General features: G+C 38.5%; 1 protein-coding gene across 1 annotated transcript in view; it reads right to left on the bottom strand.

Moving 5' to 3' along the window:
- The window catches only part of SLC2A13 (solute carrier family 2 member 13), a 288415-nt gene that overhangs the window by 64650 nt on the left and 205349 nt on the right, over nucleotides 1-18416 (bottom strand). Inside the window, exons 5-6 of the mRNA XM_045829533.1 lie at nucleotides 10846-11009; nucleotides 5672-5792 (exon numbers count right to left, since the gene is read on the bottom strand). Of these exons, the coding sequence (XP_045685489.1) occupies nucleotides 5672-5792; nucleotides 10846-11009 (285 nt within the window). The remainder of the gene's footprint in view (nucleotides 1-5671; nucleotides 5793-10845; nucleotides 11010-18416) is intronic.

Here is an 18416-nt window from a genome sequence, read left to right as displayed (position 1 = left end):
CTGGTCTGACTTCAAGGTCTGGTGAATTTTTATAACATATTCATTCTTTCAGAGGACATTTTTTCTTCTGTTTTTGTTATTGGTAGGTATAATCTCACTTTAGTTCTGCAGTTTAAGATCTTTAGATTCTTGTGTCTTTCCATATCTTCCTTATAATTTAATTCAACCTCAGTTTATCAGAACAAAGCAGACACATGCTAAAAGCCAAATGCAAGAATTATATCAGACAGAAATGAAGCATTATCAGTAGGCTTGAAGAGTGGTCCAGGGTGCCGCAAGGGACTTCCTTCAGTTAGTTTAGCTAGGCATAACATTGACCGATAAATCTCTTAATGAATTTCCAAATGAGTTTCTGTAATTATTGCAGTTACAGAAGAAAATATACAGGCGTGCACACATTAGGTCTCAGTACTTGCTTAAATCAGGAAATGTTATATAAGACATGATGTTAGTTGCTAGGTATGTAAGAAAAAGAGCAGAGAAGAAAAAAGGAGAGAAAATAAAGAATCATAACACCGGCTTTCAAGATACACATTTCTGTGTAGGAAGACAAGCTACACAATCTGGGCAGTTGTAAGTCATTCCAGTCACCGAGACCCGACAGCATCCCATCTGTCCACGTTAGGTCTCATTTTAGACTCTTAAAGTTTGCTTATCTACCGTCTCCACTTTGCTGCCAGGGTGATTTAGGTAAAATACAAATGTGAGGATGATAATCTTAATAGCTTCACCTGCTATTTTAAATAAGGGAGTTAAAAATCTTTATTACTGGTATACACGACTACTTGTAATTTAAATCCCCAGCTGGCTCTTTAGATTTACCCACCAGCATTTCCTACCTTTGTAGAAAGCTCACCCTATGTTTCCTGAATAGAATTATATAGGCAGTATCTCTTCTCTGAAAATTTGCCTGCCATTCAACATCCACCAACAGAGACCTACCCTGGGAGCCTTCCCTGGGAACCAAGGGCAATGACCTAGGGTCTTCTTTCCAGGGCCACCTGCCCGTCTGCCACAGGGATGGCAAAGACGGCTGGGCAGCCCCTGCTCTTTAAACTTCTGAACTAGCCTGTGACAGATACCTGTAGCAGAGCTATGGAAAGGAGGAGGTGAAGAAATGAGGAGGGTCTCTATCCTCCCCAGCCACCACAGCACAGGCCACCATGGGTGGGGCCTGGCTGCTCTGCTCCACAAACTCAGGTGACTCCTGGGGAAGCTGGCTACCTGTGCACCTGTGTAATGGAGGCCAGGGAAGGGAGGGTGATAGGGTCAGGCCACGGGAATGGGTGGTCACTGGGGATGCTGACGGTGACTGGCACAGAAGGTCCCCTGTTTGAAAAAGGGAGCAAGAGAAAGAGGCAAGAGACAGTTTTAGACCCTCAGAGCCGGAGAACCAACACAGCTCTGCTAAGCACATCAGAGGTATTTTCAAGAGCCCTCAGCCTGAACTCGCATCCAGGGCCTAGCCTTCTTTCTTACTGCCGGAGCCTTCATGACAGAGCTTGACATGACTGCTCCTCAGGCCATCTGCAAAAAAGTAGGCATGTAAGGCACAAAGTTTAATGAAAGAAAAAATCGAATTCTGGGAAGCTGAGTGTCTGAAAGCAGAGAATAGTATATTCTTGTAGTTTTTAGAAAATAATAAGCTTTTCTTGTTTCTGTACACATTCTATGCTGTCAGGAATGTTGTCTTCCCCTGCTTTGGTCTAACTCCAACCAGTTCCTTGCTGCCCAGCTTTGGGAAACCTTCCACAAGATCCTAAGAGTCAATGGATTCAGCAGTGGGGGTGGGTAGTTACAGGAACAAAAAAGGAGTTATTACTTTAAAACACTTAGATGAATTGCTCTTTAAAATACGGAATTTCTCTATTGCAGTTATACTTTTCAACAATCTAGGTATTAAGTAAAATAAGGTAGCCTATAGATAGAAACAGAACAGATGTTGATATAAAAATATAGTATTCTAACTGCCCTTACAATTCTCCTGCCCTTGCACTGACCACTGGCAATTCTCATGACAAGGTAGGACCACTTTGGTACACGTGTTGGAACTTCAAGTACAAAGAGCAGAAATATTAATTTAGACTGGTTAGATTTCTGCAGTTTATTCTTATATATAGCAAGCCAACAGACACGATGAAAGAAGAAAATAAATTTAACGAAGAATTATATCTATGTCAACATTATACATGCTAACTGCTAAGAAATTTCTACTTTCATTTCTTTGTCTTCACTTATCCATAATACTGTATGCAATTGTATAGCATATATGAATGAGGATATATATATTCTTGCCAAATTTGATTACACAGGCCTACACTTGTGGTTTTAGGGGTGAGTATTATCTTCAATTTTAAATGTTTATTATTTTACACTGAACTTTTGTGAAGATATCTACATGTTGACATAGTCACATATCAATCAGACAACAATAAAAATGAAAAATCAGGAAAAGCTAACTATTTAGGCTCCACAGAGTCACACATGTATATAAATACTAGTAAGTTTAAAAAATATTTTCCCTGGCTGGTGTGGCTCAGTGGATTGAATGTTGGCCTGTGAATCAAAGGGTTGCCATTTGGATCCTAGTCAGGGCACATGCCAGGTTTCAGGCCAGGTCCCCAGGTGGGGCACGTGAGAGGCAACCACGCATTGATGTTTCTCTCCATCTTTCTCCTTCCCTTCCCTTCTCTAAAAATAGATAAATAAATCTTTTTTTTTAAGATTTTATTTGTTTTTATTTTTAGAGGGGAAGGGAGGGAGATAGACAGAGAGAGAGAGAAACATCAATGTGCGGTTGCTGGGGGTTATGGCCTGCAACCCAGGCATGTACCCTGGCTGGGAATAGAACCTGGGACACTTTGGTTCCCAGTCCCCGCTCAATCCACTGAGCTACGCCAGCCAAGGCTGATAAATAAATCTTTAAAAAATATTTCATTTGCTTTTAAATAGATAAATTAGAAAATGCTAGTAAGTTCTTTCAGAGATTATTCTTGGTTTGATAAGACTAATCAGCATGAATTTATAGTGTAAAAGTCAAAATCAAAGAAAAGAAAGGACAACAAGAAGCTTAAAAAATTAAATTCTGACTCTCAACTGGGCTGCTGCAATGACTTTATGACACTGATAATCATAAAAATGAACAGCACATTTTGTAATATCTGTGGCAGTCAGAGACTTTATTAATCTATATGCCAGTTGAACCTAATGTTCAATATCACTTAAAAATATGTCCTAAAATGAAATTACCATAGAATTGGCATAGTCATCAGTGCTAATTGCCAAGGAGAAACAAGTTTCAACAAAAACTGGCAACTATGCAATATATATGTAGATGGAGAAAAAGCCAGTTACAACTGTAGCAAGTGCAAAGCAGGGGAATGAAGAACAGATTTGTATCATCAGCTCCCTAATAATATGAAATATTTAAGACATGCTGAGCTTTGAGATATTACCACTACACATTAAGCACTTCCACACATTTAAAAATAAATTCTCAAAAATGGTAGAATCCTTCTAAAAATGATAGAATCATCTATTTTACTGTGTTATGAATCAAAAAGCACAATATTCTTTACCCTTGGGTAAAATATAAATTATAGGCAGTTGTGTAAAACATCTTCTTTTCCACAAACTGAAACTTATCTGAGGATGGAAACCATGTCTTATTTATCTTTTATCCCGTCATCTCAGAATAATAAAATATGGGAAGATGCGTGGAATGTGTTTTCAGTTATAGGGGAGTATGACTTAGAAAGGACTAAAACATGGGTGGATGGATGCGGGTAAGTTAAGATGCATAATGTGGATATTAATACACAAAGGATGTATAATAATAGTATTTTGATCAGCCATTCAGTCACATAGGTTAGTGTTTTCATGAGAAAAAACTATTACATGGAGGAGAAATTAAAATGAATCAGTCTCTGGAATGGTTCAGAGATACTCAGGTCAAATTTTCCTTTATGGGCCTCAAGCCCTGTTAATACTACACGAACTATAATTAATTGCTCCTGAGTAAAACTAAAATTCATATGTACTTTCCACAGTGCAACAAACAGAATTTAAACATTCTGTACATTTCCTATGAAAAATCAGTCTTAGAAAATTGTCTTTCTTGATGTTTTATTACTACTTTTGAGAAAACAGAGACTTGTTCACTGAGTGTGCCTCATGGTAGAGAACACGGCTGACTCCTGCACTGCCAGTCATTTTTTTCAGAGAGGTAATAAAAACGGTCAGACCGTCTTGCCCACTTGAAGCAGCTGCCTAGTCTGTGCACGAAGAAACGCGCTGAGTTGTAGGCCACTGCCCTGTGTCTACTCTGTTTCCTCTGTGTGGGTCCAGAACTAGACAGACTTTTCGGGAAACAAGCAAATCTCACCTCACCAGTGGAAGGCACAACACCTACAATTGTAGCATAAATATGTCTCATTTTAAGGGTCTACAAACAAGACTTTTTCATGCTACAGGAAGGGGAAATGTGTACAGGTGAGATTTAACACCACAATCACTATGGGGACTGCGGGCACATTTTATAAAACCATTCAGACTATAAATACACACTGTGAGATTCCCGCAGAATTAGATGTCACTGTCAAAAAGGCACAAAACAATGAGTGTTTCCACACTGACTTCTACAGGACATCCGAAAATTGGTTCTGTTTTCAAAAATAGTTTCTCACTTTTTTTGAAGCTAAACGAATGCATGGCCAATAAGAAGCTCCAAAGAGATTCCAAGTGGAATTTAGTGTATCGATGTTAATGTTGCAATTTCATATAGGAGTATATAACTAAAAATTAATAAAATAATTACTCATTATGAATAATTAATGAATATATTCATTTATCTCTTGATTTGAGTCTTGTGTCCATCTAGTTGAGGCTAAAGAAATATTTTTTTAAAGCTTAGTCTTGTTCTATCCATATGTTTTAAAGAGGTTGCCAGCCTTTTCAACCACTAAAATGAAGTAACAGGCTTTGAAACTGTGCTGCCAAATATATTAATCTGTCCAATCATCCAGTCTTTAATTAATTCAGTTTTCCATTCTTCACGGTACCTGAGCATATGTCCATTTCTCCATCCATTTATCACCAGCAGACTTAATGAGCTCTGAAACCTGGCCATCAGTACGCACTTCACTCTCTTCTACCATTCTCTTTCCACTTCCTAATCCTCAGGAAGAACCCTAGTAATGAGAGGAAGCGTTCTTTTTTGCCTAAATGAATGAAGGGATGGATACCTGTGGATCTCAGTGAAGGGTGCTAGAATGTCCAGATCATAATCAACTCTATCGGACATATTCATCATGGCAAAATTTAATTACTGATTAAAGTTATTTATTCCAGCTGGAATGCAGATGTCACTGAATCACATATCATTAAAAATAGTATTAAAGTATTCCTGCATAGATTCTATAGCAATCCTTTTAATTTCTAAAATAAAAAAGTCATCAAAATTGTGTCTAACCACTTACTTTACCTTAAGCGCTTATGCCCTCAGATCTCCGCACAAACTGTTCCTTTTCCTTGTGGTCCCTTTGGACCACCTGTTCCATTTCCTTACCTTCCTCATAAGCAAGCTCCTACTCATCTCTCAAATTTGACAAAAGTTAAAAACAAACAAAGAAGTTTCCAGAGTTAAGAAAAGGAATCAGAATGAAAATCTTACCTGTATCTTGTGCATGTAGCGTTCTGACCTGACGGCGCTATTGGTTTGAAAGTGATGCGTGGGGAAACCTGGGCTGACAGCAGAAATCCCAAAGCAAGAATGACGAGGGCTATGGTGGTGCCTGATGGAAAATAGGCTTTATGTTAGAGAGCAGTTGACAATATTCTTCCAAAGCAGACTGAATTTGGCAAGACAGCTCTGAAAAATACCTTGATCTCTCTGCACTGGGTTACAAAAATGCTCCTACGAATAAATTATCAGGAAAACTCACTAGCACACTCACTGTGAGACAAGATATATTTTCTAAAATCACAAAACAAAAAGCACACACACATGTACACACACACACTCTCTGCACCTTGCATTGCAGACAGTCTCAAAATCAATTGATGTAACCAGCCTTACTGAGTGCCTGACACAGTTCATGTCAGCAATTATGAAAGGCAATAGGTATTCACAGTGTTCCTTTCACTGCCAAGGGGACCATTCTAGTAGCTTCTGATCATGTAACAACCAAATGAACAAACTAAAAAGTAACGAATGGATATTTTAAAAGCAGTTGAAACTGTATTTCTTATTGAACAGTAGCATTTTTTGGGAAGATTTTAAGTTGTCAGAAATGGCATAACACATGTATTCATTTCTCTTTCCTATTGGTATTTGGAAGTGAAATATTTATGTTTTATTTTAAGGTCTGGGAATCGTGATAAAGTATAGCACTTAAAAGGCTCACTTTCTGAATCCCCGAGAGACATGTGATGGTGAATAAGAATGAGAATAAACAAAAAGAGCCATGTTCTAAGTTCTGTTTTTCTTGGTAGATATTTTAAGTAAAATGTTACCTCGAACAAATTATTTAAAAATTGCTGTTTGATCAAAAATACTCTCTAGATATGATGTTTGATACAGATGTAGAGAATTATACTCAGAATCAGACTGATACACTGTCAGGTCACTTAAGGGCAGAAAGTCAGCCAGAGAGTACAAAAAAAAAAGTTTTATGAACATCTGATACAGGAAAGGAATGACTAAGTTTTTAATGGTCTAAACAATGAAATAGGTTTTCTAATATCAACTTTTAAAGTTTAAATAAAAATATCTGCTGTTGTGCACAGCAAGTTACTATCATCAACCCATTGACCCTCCTGATCCCGCTGAGTCATTACCGTATGCCTGGCAATGTTCTCCACAGGAAGTGGAGTGTGCGGGATAAAGGGCATCCTCAAAAATATCTGATGGAATAAGTTACCTTAACTACCTGGTGCAGGGCTGAGGTTATTAGTAAATACTTAAAAAAATAATGTCCCTTCCCACCACTCGAGCACAGCACACTCTGTGTCATGTTGGCCGGGGAACCTGTGTCAAGTGCACGGACTCCAGGCCCCATCGTCGGAGACTCCAATGTAGTAGGTCTGGGGGAGGGCACAAGAATCCACATTTTGAAACAAGTACCCCTGGGAATTCTGATGGAGACAGCCTAGGAGTGATGCTTTCAGAAATAGTCCACTACCAAAATATCTGGGGGAAAATAACAGTGTTTCTGGCTTTCTTATTTTTAAGCAATAAAGTTACATACATATAAATGTTCTATTAAAAGAATCAAGGTTGTCATTAAGTTTGTAATATTTATAAGGAACACCAGTTCTCTGAGCAAGCTTTGAAAACATTAAAAGTCAGAACACCACAAAATGTCCTATATTTAAAACTATTCATGAAGTATATGTTTTACATTTCATTGTATAAAGAGGTTCTTTGTCCAGATCTTGCTATATATAGTTTATTTTCAATCATTTTTAAAGAATGAATACTTATTCAAAAATATTTTTATGTTTTCCCACTATTTTTTAACCCAAAAGAATGAAAAGTCATAATAAAAACACAAAAAAGAACTAAAACTGAATCAAAGATTTAAAAATTGTAGGCTAATGTAAGAAATGTACATTTCTTTAAATTCTAATTTAAGAAATAGAAGAGTGTTCTAATATCTCTATTAGAATACCAAATATATACCTATACACACATTAATAAAACAAATGCATTGAAATAAAAGTGACTAACCCAGGATCAACTGGAATCTGAAAGTGAAGTCAGCATCTATCTTTGGGCTCACAGTGTGGGAATACTAACACCGTTGACCCTCTGCACCCATGCGTTTCACATCCCTGGATTCAACCAGACGAGGACGGGAAATATTCCAAAAAACAGTTGCACTGCTACTGATGTATGCTGTTTACATAGGCACAACTGAACACATACAGATGTTGTTTTCTTGCCATTATTCCCTAAACAATACACTATAACAACTGTTTGTGCAGCGTTTACATTGTATTAGGTATTATAACTACTGTGGAGCGTTTACATTGTATTAGGTATTATAACTACTGTGGAGATGACTTCAAGTATATGGGAGGATGCAGGTAGGTTACATCCAAATACTACACCATTTAATATAAGGGACGTAGCACCTGTGGGTTTCGTTGTCTGTGGGGGTCCTGGCATCAACCCCCTGCAGATACTGAGGGACAACTGTACACTGATGACTACCTAGCAAGAAGCTTTCTCCTGAAGCTATAAACTTCCACTGGTCATTACGTTCTCCAAGTGAGACCTATTTAATCAGTTAAAAGCTAGAACTGCATAAACAGCACTATTTATATCCATATGTACAGATAAAGAGGAGACCTGTAACAAAAAAAACCAGGCCCTCTTCCTCCTAAAGGACTGTCTTGTCCACATAATCAGTTTCATTGTCCACATCGCAAGGAATTCAGGTGCCTACTTCATGGAGGAGCTCCCCCCAGCTGGAGGCATCGCTGTGTTGCATGAGTGAATGAAGCTGGGGTATTGGTGGTTTTGGTTGAAAAGAGAACATGGAAGGAAAGAAAAATGCCTAACATTGCTCATAAGAGGCAGTACCTGAAATCTCTCAGGTCTTTCTCCCCAGTAATTGTCTTAATGTCTCCTCTTAATAGTCAGGGTGGGCTCCGAAAGTGCATGGGGCAGAAGACCTCCACTGAGTGGGGAAGCATGACATCCGCTAGAAGAAATCAGGCAAGCTCCTGCATTCTGACGATTGGAACTGATTTCACAATATGGGTAAAACTACATAGGACCACTCTTGGGCAGTCATAGTAATGCTGGGATAGCTGAAATGCTCTGGGCACTGTCTTCTCTGTGTAGGGCAGTGCTGTAAATGCTATACATATGCAAATGTGCTTAGTCCTCATTACAATCCTATGAAGTAGGGACTACAGTTAATCCCTGTTCACAAATGAGGAAATGCAAATTTGCTCAAAGTCACATAATTCAAACCCAACCAGTCTGGCTCTCTTGCACCTCAAAATCCTGCAGAACTGTTGAGAAAGTGTCTCACTGGAACACAACAAATGAGGGAACAGAGGCCACTATGAAGAAGCGTTTTCTCCAAATCTCAAAATCAGCAGCTTTTTCAGATCGCAAAAGCCAAATCCCAAATGTAAGAAAACCTGAAATCCATGAAAAAAACAGACCTTTTCAGGTATATATTAAGGCTCTGTCCAAAAGGAAGGGTATCCATTTAAGAACTTTTAAAGTGACTGTTATCTCTTCTTAGAGTTGACCTGGACCTCAGGGGTTAGCAAATCCAATTTCCAACCAACTGTACAAATTTATTTTTAGCACATCACTACATGATAGTCAGCTATTCTTTTTTTTTTTTAAGAGTTTACCATCCTAAAGAAGTAACCAAATTCATTGTTGGATAGTTCTTATTAGGAACAGTTTTCTTGTATTAAGTAAAAATCTATGTCCTTATAACATCTACCATCTGCTAGAATAAGATATCTATTAGGTCTCTGTTTAGATTTTTTTTTCTAGAAGGAACACTTCTGGTTTCTTCAATAGGTTTATAAATGTGTGTGTTTTAAACCCTCACTTTGCCCCCATAACATCTACCGTCTGCTAGAATGAGATTTGTATTAGATCTCCCTTTAGACTTTTTTCCTAGGCTACACACCTCTGGTTTCCTTAACAGATTTGTAAATATGTGGCTTTTAAACCCTCACCTTTTCTCACTTTCCCTCCCTTCCCTGTACACCGTGGCTGTCATGATTTCTTTGTCTCTTACTCAACTGTCCCCTCTCCTTCCCCTCAGTGCTGATACTATAGTCAACTTCCACTCTTAGACTCAGGGGCTTCCACTGCCTAGACCAGAACAGAGGGTGGATGCATTCCACTCCTCCTTCTGCAGTTAGGGCCAGGACACAGTATGTGTTCCTTATAACTGAGCATGAAACTCAGAATGTATTTTCTCATCAGATCTGGAACAAGTGCCTGAGAAAGTGCTATCAGATTAGTGCTTTAGGTATATCTAGTTAAAATAAAATTTAATTAATGCTGGCCTGGAAACGTTACATTTTAATGGAAAAATATATTATTACTCTAAATAAAGTTATAAAGAAGCCATCAGAAAATAGCTAATTGATAGGTAGGAATAAGCTTGTACATAAGGAAGAGATGAAAAATTATATTATATAATTATGTGATCACAATGGCAAAGATGGGTCTCATTCTGTTGAGTGAAAGAGCCCAGCATTACAGAGAAATAATAAAGGAAATGGGCAGAACTTAAAGACAAAAGAGACTTGAAAGTGAGAAAGGCTTTGTCTTATTTAGCTATCACAGAAAACAAACTTAAGAAACCAGAATGTACTATAGAATTTTGCCTGGTTCAAACACAAAGAGAGTCTGTCCCTGCTTTGTGAAGAAATTATATGGTTTCAATATTCCATTGCTGAAAGAGCTTTGAAGTAAAATGTTCCAAATTTACTTCCACATTATCCCAAATTTAAAAATAAAACATAAAAGTGAGTTTATGCATACCAAGTTTTTCAACTCAGGAAGAGCAAAAAGCAGTTACTCTTGTCACTTCTGTGCCTTTGAGCAGAACTCAAAATAATGGCAAAGAGATACCCTCAGCAGATTTAAATTATTCTGACAATTCTGGTTATTACTCACATTCTAGTTTCTAGTTATACAACATTTGCTAAGTTCTCTTAAAAAAAAGTTGTCTAGAGGATCTCTATTGCTTGGCTAAAAACACAGTATCAGAAAGTAGTACTGGTATTGTGTATTGGAAGGTTAATTTGTCATCATTAAAGAAAATTTTGTAACTGAATCCTCAGCCAGGTACCCACCTGCTAAACTACCGAAGGTGAGCTTTCTGCGGCCCACTTTCTCCACCAGCCAGACTCCCACGAGTGTGAAAATGAAATTGGTGAAGGCGGTAACAGAAGCCAGCCATATCGCGAGTCTGTCGTCTTCAACACCAGACATCTGCAGAATGGTTGCACTGTAGTACCTGTGAAGCAAGAATAAAACACTTGTTGCTGATAGTTACTCAACGAAACAGAGCTGTTCATATAAAAAACAAAAGAAAACAAAAACTCAGCTGACCTAAAAAACAAAACAAAACAAAACAAAACCAACCCATGACTAGCTATGGTAATAACAAGAATTTAACATGTTTAATGTTAAACTCTTAAAGGATCTGTTTAAAGGATCATGATAGACTGTGATCAGCTAAGTTTATTTTGAACTTTATTCATTTTTTTTTAAAGATTTTATTGATTTTTAGAGAGGGGAAGGGAGGGAAAGAGGGAGAGAAACATCAATGTGTCAGTACCTCTCATGTGCCCCATACTGGGGACCTGGCCTGCAATCCTGGCACATGCCCTGACTGGGAATTGAACCAGCGACCCTTTGGTTTGCAGGTCGGCACTCAATACACTGAGCCACACCAGCCAGGGCTGAACTTTATATAATAAGAAATGGCACTCAAGCAAGTAGAGAGGGCTGAAGGCTTCCAAAGTGAACTGTAGCCCACAACTACAAACAAGGGCAGCTGGCAGCTTAATTAAAACTATCAAGGATAAGCTCCCAGTCTGTGAATTAGGAGTCACCACACACTGTGCAATTACATACTTAAAACAATAGAGACCTGCTGTATATAAAAATTTGATACTTGTCATCTACTAAATTGGAGAGTATTCTCAATGCTTTAAGGATAAAAACAGATACACTGCACAAAATTATTCTTCCAAGTAGAGCCATAAACAAAACAGAGATTATTTCTATGTTTCTTTCCCATTTCATAAGATTCCACAGATATGTTATGAAACCCAGTTGTTGTCCTTGAGAAGTTTGCAGCTTAAGATAAGAAAATGAAATAGAAAGAGATAATTTTAATATTGCAAGGTGTTCAACTCGCAATGTGGCCTAAAGGACAGATCAAACAATTTTATTTGATATGAAAGGTTCCTTGATTTTCCAAGGATTGCCGGCAGGTATGATGGCCGGGCAGGACCCTCCCTGGTGGAGAAGGAAATGACATGTACGAGGGAGGAAAGTGCAAAATACTATGCTAGCCTCACGGAACATGAGGAGTATCCTCAGCAGGACAGAAGGTGCAAGGAAAAGAGGAAGAGTGTGGCATAAGGCAGTGGCAGAGGCTCCTGTTGTGGAAGGACCTTGACTGCCACACTACACGCCTGGGGCTTCTATTGTAGTCAACAGAAATCACAAAATGGACTTTAAAGACAAATAACATCATTAAACCTGTTCTATCAAAAAATCATTCTAATGGCAACCACATGGGAAGACTGAAGCAAAGATACACTGTTTGGAAGCATTTATTTCAGATCATTACATTGACAACAGGCACCTGTAGGTTTTCTGTATTAATGGGAAACAGTGAGAGCAGGAGCTGAAATTCAATGGTCTTCTATTTCTCTGTCAACCAGAGATACAGTGTCCACCTACACGGAATCTTTTCCTAGATGGAGTGTTGTGAGATTCATCTTCATCTTTTCTTTCATTTTTTTAAAGATTTAATTTATTTATTTTTAGAGAGAGGGGAAGGGAAGGAGAAAGAGGAGAGAAACTGAGGAGAACATCTGCCTGCACCTGGGACCTGGCCTGCAACCCAGGTATGTACCCTGGCCGGGAATCGAGCCAGCACCTGTTGCTTCAGAGGCCAGTGCTCAGTCCACTGAGCCATACCAGCCAGGGCATATGTTCTTGAATGTTGGTAAATGTGTTAAGTTTTTTATTGCTGTCATACCCAATTAACCACAAGTTTAGTGGCTTAAATAACACAAAGTTGTTACCTAACACGTCTTTCTATTGGTCAGAAACGTGACATGGATTTCTTTGGATGTCAGAAATCAAAGATGTCAGCAGGGTGTTCCTTTCTCGAGACTCCGGGATATAGGTTTCCTTGCCTTTTCCAGGTATGGGAAGTCTCCTGCACTCCAAGGCTTGTGGGGCCCCTTCCTCAAGTCGAAGCTAGCAAAGGGGGGTCAAGTTCCTGTCAGGTCACTTGGCTCTGCCGTCCTCTTCTGCATGTAGGGACCTTTGTGATCACACTGGGCTAACCCAGGCAACCAGCATGCTCTCCTTATTTTATGGTAAACCGATGGTCAGATTTATTCCAATCTGCAACCTTAATTTCCCATTGCCACATAACATATCATATCACAGGTTGTGAAGATTATGACATGCACATTTTAGGGTGGAGAAAGTATCCTATCACATAAAGGTGCTAATAAGCAAAAGAGCAATAGTTAGATTAGTTAGAAGGTGAGGAATGAAAGCAAGGACATTCACTTAAAGGGCAATCAGTTCCGGAAAAATTCAGGCAATAATTACTTTCTCTTTCATATGGGCAGGAATGACATATCTAGGTCAGAATAATTGCCAAATCTAATTTTTAAAAGTCAGGTCATGGAGTAGGGAAAAGATGCATTTAACTTACATTTTAAAATGTGTGAATTCCAATGTTTTCGTAAATGATGCTATCCGCCAACCATTCATGAAATCAGCTGCCACCTATTTATAATCATCTATGCCTTTATGTAGTAGTTTGAATTTTCAAGGGGCTAGGTATTGGTTCAAAAGTTACACAAAGCATGAAAGAGTCTTCTTCATAAAAGAACAATACAAACAACAGAAAATGGCTTTCTTTTCTTTTTAAATGCAAAGCCTTCTCTTTTCACAATCATTTTATAATACCTATCTGACAAAATTATCATCATCTTCAGAGACTTCCCGGGACAACTGTGGGTTATCTCACGCACACCATCTCATCCCCAGAGTGATGGTGAAAGGCCTGAGGGCTGTGTGTTTCCACAGAAGAGGCTGCCTAACTCTCCACAGACCTCTGAGAACAGACAAGGCCGGCCTGTATGTGCTTTGCTGTCTCAGAGAGTATGCGAGACCCCACTTACAGCCTGAATTTTAAATCTGGGTAAAACAAAACAGCTCTGGAAAACACTGGCTTGGGTAATGGCAATCTATCCTAGTGAGAACCTTTAGCTAGCAACAAAAGAATAAACGTGAGCACTTTAAATGCCTGACAAAATACATATTTTATGTTCCAATGCATTTCCTACAAATTTCTGAAAAAAAAAAATATATATATATATATATATTTCAACTCCTTGAAGCCAGAGCCTGTCTTTTTCATTATTGCCCGTGGAACAGAGTTAAATTAACAGTAGAATTAGGTACTCAATAATTGTTTGTTGAATTAATTGAATCTACCTACCACCACCTTTCAAAAGGGAATTAAGAATATTTACAATAAAAAACAGGATAGAATCACTAAAACAAAAATTAAAGACTGATAAGAGAAAGTAAGGGAGGTAAAAGATGAAGCTAAGTATATCAAAACTTTGGCTGCATAATCATTATAAGCTAGCTGTAAAATTGCTGGCGACAAAGGCAAAATAGTAAATGATAATTTTATGTTTGACAAAGCAAAACTTTTCAGTTCATAACAAAATTCTGGCATAAAACTATGAAGACTTTCATTTTAAGAATAAAAGAGATATGGGATATACTCTTCCCACCACTGACAGCCACTCTGAATGAGACGAATGAACCAATGAAATGCAATCATAATTACTTTAACTCATGTGCATAAAGGTGATGGTCTAGGTGTGTTAGACACAGCTTCCAACACTAGACTCATCTACGAATCCTGTCTTAATAATCTTTTGGGACATGTCCATACTTGGGATAAAGACCAAACTGAATGAGAAGACTGGAAGTCACAGGAGAGCTCATGATAAGCCCTGAAAGATCCCCAATATCTAAGTTATGTCGTTTGGCTCTTTTAGTTCCTAACGTCATAAATACATTTATTTGTATCATATGCCAAAGTACACTGACTACATATTAAGAAAGTCATTCTAATAAAAGATGTCCTTTTAACTGAATATATTGTATTTTCCTATAGGGATGGTGTTTATACAGTCAAAAACATGGATAACTATGGAAACTACCTCAGCAGTTTTAAGAGAAAAATGTTTCACTGAAATACAAAGGTCTAAAAGATGATTCAAATTTTCATATCTATTTTATGTATTTTGTACACTGAGAAATCCCTTTTGTGTATTAGATGCAAGCCATAAGCCACAAAATAAAAGAAGGGTCCAAAATTAGGATTTCATGCCTATCATCTGTTTTGACCTTATTATATCATATTATTCTCAAATCAAGCAGTGACCCAAAAATCACAGTAATCCTCAGAAAGCTAATTATCAATCACATGTAATATATTACAAGACAACTTTCCTAAGTTAAATTCTTCCAGGAATCTTTTGGAGAGAGCAGAGAAAAATGTCAGGGACTGCGACAGACCCTCAGGGTTCCCAACAGGACCTGCCCTTCATCTCAGAGATCAGTCCCTCCTCTGGGCTTCAAGCCTCTGGAAACCTCAGGAGAAACCACATGTCTCATCCAGCTTAACAGGATCATTGACCTTCCTCTACAAATCACTAAGAATGATGATAGGAGTTCTCTCTAATAAGAACTCCAACTCATCAAGCTGACAGACTAACTTACCAATTTTTCTATGAAACACACACCCACAGCATATTGGACATTTGGGACTTCAGGCAGGCGTTTCCCATTTCCTGAACTTGCATGTGTATCAAATCAGGTGTGTTTGTTCCCACACCTGTCTCTATAATTATGTAACAATCAAATAATGCACACATCAATAAAACATAGGATGCTCAAAGATAGTTCCATTAAAAACAGAACTGTCCACTTTGAAAAGAGTAAATAAAGGTAAATCATTAAAAATTATGTAACAATAAAAAAATAAAAGAAATGAAATAGAAAAGTCTAGAAAGATTCTGCCCGTTGATTCTTTCCTCAGGTATCTTCTAATTCTAGTTCTATTTGAAAGAAACTAAATCCGGAATTTATAGGTGACAATATTGAGTGTGGTTTATTCAAGAAAAACAATTTTTAAGTTCATGTAGTACATATGATAATTATACAACTAAAATAAAATGTTGAAAGTATATAATGCATTATTTCTTCATAACTTGTTTTTTTTCCCCCCAGTTAACTAACCAACTGCTAACCCTAATCATGTCAGCTAAGAGGGCTTTCCCCAGGCCTCATTGTGACCCACGTTCCTGCTTACTACAGTAACAAGCAGGAGTCCGACACTTTCAGGTCACCCATGTCCAACTGGTCATTTACTTGCACACTAACCTGAAGATTCACTAATTTGACTCAATCTTCCCCTAGTTCACCCTCCTACACTCTTTCATGTGTCAGTGCATTAAGTCTGACTTGAGAGCACCACCATCCTGCAGCTTGGGGCTAGAGTCCAGGCTGTTCTCTCAATCATCCCACACAACCAAGGAAGGGGGAGAGGATGACGATGGGAAGAAAATGAGCTACACTAAACCAACTTCTAACCCTCCTTCTTTAGCTGCTGGCCTACTGTCTAGTCACTCCTCCTTCAAGGGCGATTTCAGTCCCTGCCTCAAAATTTCCTCCTCCACTCCTATACCTGTATTATGACTCGTGGTCAGAGCTGCATCAACATGGGCCATCCAGATGACACATAAGTCTCTTCACTGTTCCACTACTGAAATCCTTCAAGTGTCCTAGTCTCTGACCACCCTCTCAGCTCCCTTACATGGATTCCTCCGCTCACGCGATTCTTCCCTCTCATGGAGACAGGAAGCCATACTCACACTCTACTTCTTTATCTAGTTATGCTTCATCACCTATTTCTTCTCCTTTCCCACAACTGTACTTCTGCCTTAAGTAGTTTAGATTTCCCAAACCAGTGGTTCCGAGTTGTTGGTGTGTTACTAAAGTGCCTAGAGGGCCTGTTGAAACCCAGAATGCTGCCCAGGCTGGGTGGCTCAGTTGGTTGGAGTGTCGTCCCATACACCGAAAGGCTGCAGGTTTGATTCTCCTCAGGGCACATTCCTCGGTTGCAGGTTCAATCACCAGTTGGCCTGAAAACCAGATGCAAGAGATTGATGTTTCTCTCTGTCTCCCTAAAATCGGCAAACATATCCTTGGTTGAGGATTTAAAAAAAAACAAAGAAGAAGAAGAAAAAGACAGTAACAGACTGCTGTGCCCCACCCTTCTGATTCTAGGCCCCAGACTCTGCATTTCTAACATTTCAGGTGATGCAGACACTGCACTGAAAATTTACTTCCCCAAACCACTGTAATCCCTTTCTTTCACCATTCTCAAATCCCCAGGCCATTCCCCCTTTGTTATATTCATGTCAGAGACTCCAACACTGCTCACCTATACTCAGTTATTTTTTCACTGTGCATGTATATTAGCACCTAAGAGACTCTAGACAAAAACACACAAATTGACCTCACTTGAAATTCACACTCTGCAGCTCTCCCTTAAAGGTACTGCAATTTCATAGCATCTCCTTCCTTTGCACTGTCCCAATGTATCCAGACTCAGGTGAAATCTGCCTAATATCCAATGAGAAAGTGTAAGTCATCAGCAGGGTACTCCCTCATCCCACCACTGCCAAATGCACCAACCTACCCGATCAATTCCACATTACTTCATGGAGAAAACCAAGGAGCACTCAAATATTTTTCTTCTCAAATCCTTCTTTAAATGTTTCCTGCTGGACTTTATTAATCTTTCTCTCTGTTTTTCCTCAACAATTTATCTGCACCTCTCTTACAATACACGCCACTTTCCCTCTAATATTAGGCTGACTTTCATATCCATTATATTTCCTCTACTAGACTACAAATTCCTAATAAAACAGTCTATATGGGGTTCACTTTTGCAACATCAAAGCAGGCTTTTGCCTGTATTTTTAGACAGTTAGTATAAGCTTATTTAAATGAATGAATGAATGGATGGATGAAATGGCATTCAATCTTTATTTTTGCCTTATTTTAAAATTTATGAGATATAATTCAGATACAATAAAACTCTGTAAATGGTATAATTCAGTGATTTTTAGTGCACCTATGACTAAATTTTAACCTCTTAAATAATGATAATAGTTAATTTTTTAAAAAATGTATCCAAACAATTCAGGATTAAAGGGAAAAAAAGAACCCTGGAGTTGGCTGAGGGGGCAGGGTGGAGGGCTGTGTTTTGAGTGGCCTCACCACCACACTTCCCTGGTTCAGCCCCTTTCTACCTTGCTGGATGGCCTTGACTTGCAGGGTACCCTCCAGGGCAGTGAAGACAGCATTAAAAATTGACTATATATAACTTGTGTACTTTTCTACTGAAATAGTGATACAAACTAGGCTGTGTTTCCATCATTTATTGTCCTTCTGGTTCTAACTGGTGCCATCTACTGCCCCATTAAAGCAATCAAGAGGAAAAAAGGTGCCAGTGTAGTTAAAACTCCTCTCCAGAGGTTTAAGAGCCCAAGTGAGGAGAAAGGGCAGGTTG

Source organism: Phyllostomus hastatus, unplaced genomic scaffold (genome assembly GCF_019186645.2).
Source record: "Phyllostomus hastatus isolate PE091 unplaced genomic scaffold, TTU_PhHast_1.1 phas_scaffold_93, whole genome shotgun sequence".
Classification (NCBI taxonomy): domain Eukaryota; kingdom Metazoa; phylum Chordata; class Mammalia; order Chiroptera; family Phyllostomidae; genus Phyllostomus; species Phyllostomus hastatus.
This window is presented reverse-complemented; position numbering and strand designations above follow the sequence as displayed.